The sequence below is a fragment of the Mastigoproctus giganteus genome, chromosome 8 (assembly GCF_048544385.1).
Source record: "Mastigoproctus giganteus isolate SK-2022 chromosome 8, ASM4854438v1, whole genome shotgun sequence".
In the NCBI taxonomy this organism is placed as follows: Eukaryota; Metazoa; Arthropoda; class Arachnida; order Uropygi; family Thelyphonidae; genus Mastigoproctus; species Mastigoproctus giganteus.
Genome location: NC_143582.1, coordinates 11,229,028 through 11,241,572, shown reverse-complemented (window position 1 = coordinate 11,241,572; position 12,545 = coordinate 11,229,028). Strand labels below are relative to the sequence as shown.

Genomic DNA, 12,545 nt, shown 5'->3' with positions numbered 1-12,545 from the left:
AAAAGGAAAGCAATAGAGTTGGATCAGAAAATTCAAATAATAAGGATTGTATGAAAATGGTCAAACATTAACAAGTAATGCGCTGAATTCAGATTTGTCAATAATAATATAGTAGCAATATGTTAATAGTCATTCCTGAGTTATGTAAAACTGGACTAAGTAAGAAGTCCTGAAATGTATCTCTTACGTATGTCGGGGACTTCTGTATTTTTGGATTAACCGGGAAATCAATTATCCGAGATTGTTTTTTTACCATCTATCCTGGAAAATCAACAGTCTACTGTATTTATCTTTCCTAGAAATCGAAGTGTCACCAAAGATAAGCATAGGAGAAGAAGAATCCTTTTTGAGAGATATAAGACAAGACTGAGTTTTAGAAGGATTGAAATCAACTAAGTTGTCTTTGCCCCACTGGAGAATTACCTGGAGATCGTCATTAAGGAATTGGAAGCGGGTATTCTAGAAGTTTGAAGCTGATTGAACAGGGCAAGGTTTCTCAAAATGGAAAGTGGAATGCAATGTGCTATCATTAGCAAAACTATGGATAGGATTTCCAGTCAATGGAAGGTCATTAATATAAAAGAGGAAAAGAATGAGGGAAAGAACTGAACCTTGGGGAACACCATCATTGGTGGAGAAGTTAGAAGACGGAGCCAAATACCATCACCTTCATTAGTGAGTGATCAGAGAGAAAATTGGATAACCAATTACAAAAAACAGTTGGCAAACCATAAGATGGAAGCTTGTTTAGAAGACCTTTATGCCAAACACGATCGAAAGCCTTTGAGATGTGAAGAGCAATTGCTTGTGCTTCACTGAACTTTTCCATTGAATTTGTCAATAAATGGGTAACATAAGCCAGAATCTCACCAGTGGATTGACACTGACAGTATCCATACTGGCAATCATTGATCAGACAGAAGGTTTCTAGGTAGTTTAAGAGTTGGTGGTTAATTGATTTCTCCATTACTTTAGAAAGATTAGAAGTAATTGCAATGGGACAATAATTGGATGGGAGGGATTTTTCACCTTTTTTAGGAACTGGCTGGATATGAGCAAATTTCCAAGCAGAAGGAAAAACACATTTGGAATAAGAAACTGAAAAAAGTGGAAACAACAGGAGTAAGTTCAGGAACACAGGTTTTGAGAACAAGTGGAGAAATACCATCCAGACCTGGAGCTTTCTTGGCATCAAGTTTCATCAAAATCCTTATGACTTCCTTTTGACTGAAGACCACAGGAAACATTAAATGGAGCGTGTTGGGAATATTGGGAGGTGTTTTACCAAGATCATTAATACAAGAGTTGGAAGAAAAACAGGATGCTATGAGGTTAACTGTATCCTTGGCTGAAGTGACAATAGAACCATCTGGTTTTGACAGAGGTGGGAGCAGAGATGGGCAAAAGTTGCAGCCAATAGCATTTGACAAGAGACCAGAATGCTTGGCTGGCATTTGGGCAAGAAGCAAGTTTTCTACTCAGTCTGTTCAAAAGCTAGTTGGGACTGATTAATAACGGCTTTACAATTGTTGCGAGCTTTGGTGTAGGCAGAAAATGAAACTGAAGAATTGGGAATAAGCCAATTATGATACAACATTCTTCTCTTGAAGAGCCTTAGCACATTTATTGGAAAACCAAGATTTAGATAAAGGACAAGATTTTAAAGTGGAGTGTAGGATAAAGGATTCCATTCCTACAAGAATATTTTCACTGACACGATCTGAGCAAATGTTGACATCAGAAGTTTTGCAACAGTATTCTGACCAAGGAAAAGAATTAAAGAAATCTAACAGGTCATCCCATTTTACATTCTTGTAATGCCAAACAATACGAGGTTGGGAATAGCCATGAGATAAAGGTTCCATTGGAGAAGAGACAATCATCAGGTTGTGATCTGAGGTTCCTAAAGGACCACTCACTTCGACCGTGTACTTAGATGGGTTGTTTGTGAGAAAAAGATCAAGCGTGTTGGCTGCATGGTTAGGATTGTCTGGTATTCTTGTAGGTAAATGAACAATCTGTATGAGGTCATTAATAATTGCAAAAGCCTCAGCATCTCGACCAGCTGGGTCGGTGTGACTGGAAAACCGAAGCCAGCTGGAGTTGTGAACATTAAAATTACCAAGGAAAATTACCTCACTGTTAGGAAAGTTGGACTGGAGAAAGTCAAGTTGCAAAGAGAGGGAGTCAGAGCTCCAAGTGATTAGTGGAGTTGGGAGAACGGTAGAGAATTTGACACAATCAGGTAGAGATTTTAAGCCAGAGAAGATCGAAAAAGAGATTTCAAATTACCAAGTCTCTGACAAGGAATATTGGAATGACATATTCACAAGTACCACCTTTGGGGTGAAAGGAATCATACAGTGAATAATTTGGCAACTGAGATGAGCAGTAGTTGAATCAACTGATAACCAAGATTCTGTCAGAAAAAGTACATGGGGTTTGGCAGACTGCAAGTGGAAATGGACATCATTGAAATTAGACCTGAGACCATGTATATTTGTGAAACAAAGGTTGGCAGGGTTGTTAATGACAGTAATGGCAGTGTGCTACTGCAACAGGATATAGAGAATTTTGGCAGATGGGCTAAGAAGTGGCAACTGAAGTTTAACCTTGACAAATGCAAAGTACTGCATATGGGTAGAAGTAACCCCAGAGAAACGTACAGACTGTGTGGTTCTACACTTAAGGTGGTAGAAAATGAAAAAGACCTGGGAGTAATTGTGCAGTCAGATATGAAGTTTTCTGAGCAATGCAGACAGGCTGCCAGGGCAGGTCATGGGGTTTTGTCAATGATATATAGGAATTTTGCTAGCAGGGAAAAGGAGGTGATTGTCCCTCTGTATAAGGCAATGGTCAGGCCATGCCTCCAGACCTGCGTACAGGTCTGGAAGCCTCATTTTAGGAAGGATGTAATTTGCTTGAGCATGTACAGAGAAGGGCAACAAGATTGGTGAGGGGGAATGAAGGGATCCTCTTACCAAGAGAGGCTTAAGTTCTGCAAATTGCAGCAGCTGGAGACTAGGCATCTGCAAGATGATCTGATTGAAGTGGATAAGGTCTTGAATGGGTTGAGCACGCTGAATTCTGATGGGATCCTTCTACTTGTTTAGATTACGATTCTAAGGGGGCATAAATTCAAATTAAGAAAAGACATGTAGAATAGATGTGCGGAAATTTGCCTTTATCCGGCAGGTGGTTAATTGCTGGAACAAACTTACATCTCTCGTTGTGGAAGTTGATAGGTTAAATAAATTTGAGGAACTGGACAGGTGTTTGGAGGCAATGGTGTGTTGTGATTTTTTTTTTTTTGGCTGATGCTGCATAAGCTCAGACACTTGCTTTCTTCCATCACATGCCACTACTACTTAACCTATATTCTGGCTGTAAAGCTGTTTAAAAAGAGGCATACACCTGTAGTTACAAATCAGGTAAGGTAGCATTTAAAAAAAAAAAAAAACGCTAACACCACCAATTAGCAAATGACAGAAGTCACCAGTTGGAATAGAGCTGACATACTATAATCATATAATGAAAGAATTTTCCACAGTGTCATTAATTATCACTTGTATCATTCAATCTGTATGGACCAGTCTTATAACAATGCTGTGCCTTGCTATGTTGATAGGTCTGATAACTTCAGAGGGCAACAGTTTGTTATGGCTGCCTTGTTTTTATGTGTTCTGTCTCATCACGTTAATCTTTTTCAGTTTTCAAACGGCTTCAGAATTGATGATAAAATTTAAATATATCAAAGTACGCACCCTGATTGCTCATGTATCCCTATAAGCTGATGGCGAAATAATGAAGTACTGTGTTGAAATATAAAGGAATGCTTATCCTCAAACCTCTAAGCCTAATCGCTTTGTCCCATGTGGTAGTGTTAAGCCTAGCGTTCTGCTGATAAACCTTGCTGAGCTAGACTCACAATCTCCGTCAAACACTCTGAAAAAACTCTCCTTAGAGTAATCAATAATGTGTATTCCTGTAGGAATATCTCAAATTCAAATTACAATCTTCAGGTGGAATAAGAATCGCTGCAATTACCTACTCCAAAGGCCATGTTACAGCAGTGAACAAATGATCTTGTCGTCTGACTCAAGAACAGAAATTGACTCCACATACCATGTAAATCTGGCTTTTTGTGCTCATGAACTACATTGATTGCACCAACAATGCATAACATCTGCAATATTATGTATTAGCCATTTCATGTCATTAATATATATATTATGGTACCTATATTTGCTTCTAGGGTAGGAATTAATTTCTTTTCTTCTCCCTTTTACTCCTTAGAACCTTATATCTATCTTCTTTTTCTACGGTACTCCTCTAAATATAATATATAATATTTGATATTTCTACATGCTTAACCATAATTCTAGAGGGTGCACTTTCTATTTGGTTTATTTTATTTATTTGGTTAACTTAATTTATATGTCAGAACTGAGAGGGCGCTGCCATCTAATATCATCGGAGATATAATAACATGTGCACTACCATGCGGTCTTTCCTATATTTCTTTTCATTGTGGTAAGATGTTTGCTATCTCCTAATCATTAACTATATGATGTTTTAAACAGATTTATTGATTATAATGGGCCTTTATAACACTATTTATATTTCGTAGGAAATAGCCATTCCCCTGTTAGCTATTTTTCTATGTTATGCTTTATATTATCCTATATTTCAGTATTATCCTTATGATATACCAGGATCCCTTTCTATAAGGGACGGGAAGTTACGCTCCCGGTATTATCCTATGTACATTTGCATTAACGCTTTTTCTTTACCTTTTACTGTTGACTATCTAATCCTATTTTTCTTACCTCATGAACTATTAGAGCAATTCGAGGGGGATTGAGGTACTATTACTATACTTAAACCTTACTTCCGTTCACCTTAATTTAGCGATAGCTTCTTTTGTACCAATCTATATGAAATTATAGATGGATATTTGTTCTCTCTTCCTCTTTATTCTAAATAATTGCTTCTTCAAGTTTTCTATATACATGTGTTGTAGCTATTGGTTGGGCTAAATGTCATCCTGCCTGTTAACTGCCAAATTATTAATGGCTAAATTACAAACTAACTACTTATCAACTTAACCACTAAACTTTTAATATTACATATTTGACCTTGTTATACAGGCAGATAACAGAAACAGATAGCTCTGTTAATTATGGGTGGAATATATTGTGAGAGGGTTAGCCCTCAATAAAGTCCCTTTCAATGTACCCTATTACCTATAATTAACAATTGGTATTGTATTATAATAACATGTATTGCTAATTATTATTCTTCACTAGGTTTGGCCATGGGGTGGTATCGGCTATTTTAGAGTTACTTGGGTGATTTAATCTACAGGTAAAATTTGGTCTGCATTTATATAGATTAGGTTTTATATTTTCAGCCTTTACCAACATAACTAACTTAAAATCTGATTAAATAGCATGTACCTATTTTACTAAAGCAATAATATATATATATAATTACGAATAATAAAATTAAAATTTAGTAGAGAAATAGGATATGAATTTGAATAGCGATAATATGAATTATGGATCAGGGACACTGCAAGAGCAAAGGTACCCTACAACCATAATGTATATATAAAATTATATTATTTTTTATGTTTAGAATGTAGTAGGTATATATCTATTATTTAACTAATGCTAATAAAGAAAATACGGTGTACCCTGAGAGCGATATATGTTGAATAAAGGGGGAAGAGAGGAAAATAAAAGAGTAACGTTATAAACAAGAAGAAACAAAGTGCGAATTTTGAAAAGAACGACCAAGGTAGAAATAGCATTGCAGTATCTTTCATAATTTGTGTCTTCTTCAGAGGTCATCCACCCAAATTATGAAAAAGAACAGCAATACTCTTACTTCTGTTTCTGACATGTTCTGTATGTCAAAAAACACGTGTAAGTAGCCATGTGGTAGAAATTAAAAATAAATTTTGAAAAATAAAATATAAGTAAAGCAAAACTACTATGTGCCACTAAAGTATAACATACAGAACATGGATGACCTTACAGAAGTAAGTAGCCTGCCAAAAAAGCAAAGACAAAGGAAGGTAGTGTCCGAATGACAAGAACTTACCGCTACTGGACGGGTTGACAGAAAAAGACAGAGCCGGAGGCTAACCCGTGTATATATGTGTAGAAACGCTAGCGGCGCCTAGCGTTAGACGAATTTTGGTGTCTGTATATTATGTAATTTACGTATGCGGTGGAGCTACGCTAGGTTAAAGTTAAGTACATGATGCTCAAACACCCGGGATAGCAAAGAAATATAATAGCTTACAAAGTAGCAGTAGAAGGCAGCTAAACGTTGTTAAGACGAAAAAATATAGATTGGGTATAGTAAGAAAAATAGTACTCTGATTATTGCGGTCGGTAAACTAATGGCTCACAGAGCATAAAAAGTAGAAATTAGTAAAGCAAAAAGATGATGAAATTAGGGATATGTAGTTGGGCTAGGGTAGTTCGGGGTTGCAAACCTGTTCCTATAGTTAGGACCCTGAACGAATGTCCGAGAGTTCGTGCATCATGTGCTTAAGTCAGTTGTGTTAAAAGTGTAACATGTATATTATAATTAACAATTAAATAAATAAATAAATCAAGATAAGTTTAAAATTAATTACAAGGTAAATACACTGTCAGGCCAATCGGTGGGTACAAGTTTTCCAGACCGTAAGACACCAAAAAGGCCTAGTGTATTGTATTTACACTATATACAAACTCGATGCGTATGGGAATAATTATAAGTTATGAACTAATAATGCTGTTTATATTGATATCTATTAAGTTCTTGTGCCTTAATATGTTAAGGGCTTTATTGATATGATGACGCAGGTATGTAATAGGAAAAAGATTTTTGGTCAGTTTACTGTATAATATTCTGATGTTATCAATAACTGTTGTTTTGTCGCTGCATATTGTTGCTATTCTGATGCACTGTGCTAAGATAACATTAGCATGTACCTGTTTGGAAATATTGGAATTCCATTGTGTAAAGTTTACTATGCTAAAGTTGAATGCTTCACGTTTGTTGTACAAATTGATGGAGGCTATACCATTTTTTAAATTAATGTCTAGATCCAAAAAATGGGCTGCTGTATCCGAATTGTTAGTTCTTTCTAGTACAAGTTCGTTAGGGTATAGATGTCCATAATCCTGGATGAAATTCGGGCAGTTAATTACCATGAGGTCATCTATATATCTGAATAGTAATAGGTCCTGTGGAAATGAGGTTTCTGACCAGTATAGGTATAGGTTGGCTATTATGCACGAGGCTGGGCTGCCCATAGGTGTTCCATTGGTTTGTTGATATACTGTATTACCATCATATATGAAGTTATTGGAAATACATAAGTTCAGTATGTTGTTCCAGTAATAGGTGTTGCAGGAAATAAAATCCTTATGTTTATCATGGATATCTTTGAGTACCAATTTGAGATTGGTTTGATTGATACTGGTAAATAGGCTATGGAAATCAAAGGTTTGAATATTATTGACTGTATTACTTTGCAAAAATTTTAATATGGCCTGGTTGTTGCCTATGATTTTGCTGTTATTTATGTTATGCATCAGTGGTTGCAGTAGTTGTTCAAGTGTTTTTCCCGATTTGTGTACATAACTATTTTTGCATGAGGTTATGAATCTGAAGCCTATTGGTTTTTTATGAAATTTAGGGATGAACTAGATGTAAGGTAAGTTGTAATTGCTTAAGTTGAGCTTTAGTTTTTTGTTGAAGGCCATTAGTTTTTTTGTAATGATATTACATGTACTGGAAATCGGTTTGTAGGTATTGCTTGAGTTAAGTTCATTAGTTAAAGTATATGTATAAAAATATTTGCAAAAGAATTCAAAATTATTGGCTGCTTTATCTACCGGTGTAATTACGAAGTCTTTGTGTATATCTAGCAGTTTTTGTTTTAATTTAGTCAAGTTGTAGTATGTGCCCTGATAATATACATTTGAACTGTGTAATGCATATTTATGTTTGAATAAGGCGAATGTATGGCTAATCCACATATGGTATGCTTCTATAGGCGTGTTATTTTTGTAGGCTAGTTGGAAGCAGTAGTTTAACAGGTCTTGATATAGCTGCTTATTGAAGTTGGTTACGTTTATTTTGGTAGGTGGCCTGAATTTGAATCCTTGTGATAGTACATGTCTGAGCATTGGGTCCGTAACTATGTTTAAATTTCCTGTAATTATGTGTCCATAGTCTGGATCAATATATTGCTGCATGTTGTTTTGTTGACAAATGCAGTTATTGGTATCTGTAATGTTAAACTGGTAGCTATAGATTTGTAGTTGCAAGCTAATAATCCAAATGGTTTATTATATTTATATCTTACTTTAATATAACTAGGACTAGTATTCGGAAGTAGATGTTTATGCTGATTTACAAGTTTATTGATATTTATGTTGTCCATGATATGGTTGTTGAAGTTCAAGATAATGATTGATTCTTTATCATGTGTTGTAGAGCTTTTTGTTTTTTAGATTAAATTTACAAATATCATTTATTATATGAAAGAGATGTTTGGACTCGAAATTGAAAGTGCGTATGAATTTGTGTAGTGCTTTAAGTATACTGTGTTTAGTACTAAACAGTAAATTATGTATTTCATGTACATTTATAATGTTTTTATCCCAGTTTAAGTGTGACTTCAAAATCACCTAAAATATTACTGTGTTTGTTGCTGGTATTTTTAGATTTGAGTACGTTTGCGTGGGTTCTTATGGAACTTTATTATATTAAATTTGTCATATATACAACTGTCAGTTAAGTTATTGGTAATAATTTTATGGTTGAATTTATTGTTTAGACCATATGGGTATAATGTTTTTAATTTTAACATAAATATTTTTTCTTGTTTAGTTCTAATATTAGCGTTATTAATCTGTGCTGATATGGATATGTATATATTGTTGAAGTTGTGAGATTGAAAATGCATATATTCTATTTCTTGTTCTATGTTGTTATTATTTCTATTTAAGTAGTTGTTGATGTCAGATCTATGCTGATTAATTCTTAGGTGCAGCTTATTGCTGGTTTGTCCGACGTATTTTATATTACATGTTTTGCAGGTTATGAGGTATATAACATTACTAGTTTTACAAAAAGTAGGTTTTGATGCATCATTTGTAATATGCTGCGGGTGTATGCAGGGACAGGTTAAACAAAGTTTATTCTTGCAGGTGTTGAATTTAAGTATATATATATATTTTATATATATATATATATATAAAAACGCTTGGGTATGCTGCCCAAATTTTCCAACTGCTAAATGTTGCCAACACCCATTCATGCGGTTCACCAAATAACTATAGAGAACATATATGAGAGTATAGCTCAGCAGTGGAGGCACAGATTAAATCCTGCCTGAAATGGTCCATACTGTTTTAGAATACATTCCTAGATTTACCATTTGGTCTTGCCACTATATCCAAACAAGGTAAATAAGCCAAGGTATGGACAACTTTATATTTTCAATTCTGCTGAAGCAACAACAAAACTGATTGAAAAACAATCAAACCAAGGGTGTATGGCTGAAGTAATGTGACAATTGGACTGGATGCTGTGAAAAGTTAACCCATTTGCCAAGTCATATAAACAAATGCTTCAAATAACCCAGGCCAATCCAACAAGGAATGTGTGCATGGTATTTATAGAAGACCTGGACTTAGATAAAAGACTATGAAATGCACCTACATCCAAAACGGAGGTTGCTGCAATATTTCTTGGAGAAGACAGGGAACCACCAGCAAATAGTGGCACATGCATATATCCCATAGGTGACTGCTGTAGAATTATATTACCTTTAAACAAGAATGGAAGACTGAAGGATCTAGATCAAACTCTTTACACCATAAGAAAGATGGCATATGTTATGCTGGATACAACTAGTTTATTTATATTCCTTGAGTTGTACTATATTACAAACATTTGTTCTCATATAAGTCCATATAACTGTTTCATTAGTTGTCCTGGGGCAAGCTTGTAATTATCAGAGCTAATAAATGGAATTTATTTTTTATTATAAATCTTGTACGGCAAACATTTCCCTGTGGCTTTTAAGTTGCAAGTGTCTGGCATAATTTCAGTGGAGATGTATGCCTTTTGCAGTACTTTCTTTTCTTAACACTTTATCTAATTGATGTGCAGTTTAGATTTTTTTTTTTTTAAGCACATAACATGCTTTAATGTTTTCATATTTATTAAATAATAAATTCAATATTTTTTTGACATCTAGGCCAACAGGCCATCAATGGGGATCTCCTAAACCACCTGCTAAAACTGGAGGTACTACATGGGCTGGACCCACATCTAATGTTCCTGCAGGAATGGGTTGGACAAACTCTCCCCAACATAGTGGATTCCAAGCAATGGTATGTTAGTTTCGGGAAGTAAAATTTGTTTTTGTTTCATAATTATGTACAGAAACTAAAATAGAGTTAAAAGAATTATCTAGTATGGATATAATATTAATGTGCTGAGGCATCTTCCATGGACATAAGGATAACTCTTTTCTTGGTCTGTTTAATATTCCTGTTTCTGTGATAGTTGTAATGACAAATTATCACAAATCTTCTTTCATGCTTCCAAGCACTTAAAAAAAACATGCAAATGACCAAATTGATTACTATATTCCCAGTATGTGCACTAAAATCTGGCTAGGTTTATGTACTAGTTATTGAAATCAAAGTTTACCTCCTAGGTGGTTGATGACCCATCAACCGGTGCACTATTACTACTTTGCTTATTGGAGGCTTGAAATGGTGGAACCCATGTTTAGTCTCCAGAGCTAAGTTCCGGTCAACCCTTCCCAATCTCTTCCATCATGCAGTATGAGGTTATGATGAATATCATAGCGAGATCCTTACATCTTCCTTACATTTCAAGGGTACAGCTCTAAAACAGTGTTCGCAGGCCAGCCGCTAGTTAGTACACTAGACCGAACCTTTTGGTAACTCTTTAGGAGGCTTCCAGATCAGCTAGTGTATAATCTTGCTACCCCTACTCTGCCAGATAATGACTGGAGGGAGTCTGAGTAGTGTGTATGCGGGGGGGGGGCATTGTCAAGGCCACGTTATGTCAAGGATCTGGGTATATTTTTACCATGTGTATGCCCTATCCAAAAATTTCATTACTTCATACAGCATGTCCCCCCCCCCAAACACACACACACACACACACACTTTTCCTTACTATTGAATACACCATGAATTGTGTATCTGGGGGGCATTGTCAAGGCCACGTTATGTCAAGGATCTGGGTATATTTTTACCATGTGTATGCCCTATCCAAAAATTTCATTACTTCATACAGCATGTCCCCCCCCCCAACACACACACACACACTTTTCCTTACTATTGAATACACCATGAATTGTCAAACTAATAGAGAAAGCTTATCTGTTATGTCACACGTTATGTCAAGGATCTGGGTATATTTTTACCATGTGTATGCCCTATCCAAAAATTTCATTACTTCATACAGCATGTCCCCCCCCAACACACACACACACACACACACACACACACACACACACACACACACACACACACACACACACACACACACACACACACACTTTTCCTTACTATTGAATACACCATGAATTGTCAAACTAATAGAGAAAGCTTATCTGTGAAAAGATCTAAATCTCCCAAACACTTCCTAGTTCATTTCACAAATATACGTGGTCTCAATTCTAATCTCAAAAATGCAATGACCTGTGAGATTTCTTTTCCTTGGTTGGATTACTGTTTCAAAACTTTTGATGTCAGTACTTGCTCAGCTTGTGTCAGTGAAATTATTCTTGTAGGAATGGAATCCTTTATTCCACACTCCAATTTAAAATCTTGTCCTTTATCTAAACCTTGGTTTTCCAATAAATGTGCTAAGGCTGTTCAAGAGAAGAACATTGCATATGGTGCTGTGTAGCTATCTGCTTGGTAGCAGATAGCTACACAGACCTGTATACTCAAGGATCTACACAGATCTGTATACTCCAGACCTGTATACTCGAGGCAGTGGTTAGGCCACACCTTGAGTATACAGGTCTGGAGGCTTCAGCTTAGGAAGTATGTAGAGTTGCTAGAAAAAGTACAGAGATGGGCAACAAGATTGGTAGGAGGAACAAAGGGGTGTGCTTAAGAAGAAAGGCTTAAGTTCTGCAGTTTGCAGCATCTGGAGACTAGGCACCTGCAAGGTGATCTGATCAAGGTGTATAAGGCTTTGAATGGTTTGAGCAGGCTCAGTGCTGATGTGGTATTTCCGCTTGCTCAGCTTAAGAACATGAGGGGACATAGATTCAAATTGAGGAAAGACAGTTGTAGAATAGATGTGTGGAAGTTTGCCTTTAGTCAGCGGGTAGTTGATTGCTGGAACAGACTTCCATCTGTTGAGGAAGTTTGATAGCTTCAATAAATTTAAGGCTTGAACTAGATAAATATTTAGTGACCGGATGGGTGAAATGGGAAGGTTTTTTTTTTTTTTTTGTGGTGATGCTGTATATA

The 12,545-nt window shown here is 35.8% G+C and overlaps 1 protein-coding gene across 6 annotated transcripts in view; it reads left to right on the top strand.

Moving 5' to 3' along the window:
• The window catches only part of LOC150081248 (phosphatidylinositol-binding clathrin assembly protein LAP-like), a 325,729-nt gene that overhangs the window by 295,597 nt on the left and 17,587 nt on the right, over positions 1 to 12,545 (top strand). For all 6 annotated transcript variants that reach the window (XM_090379536.1, XM_090379532.1, XM_090379535.1 and 3 more), the window contains one exon: positions 10,277 to 10,412. In XM_090379536.1, the coding sequence (XP_090235662.1) occupies positions 10,277 to 10,412 (136 nt within the window). The remainder of the gene's footprint in view (positions 1 to 10,276; positions 10,413 to 12,545) is intronic.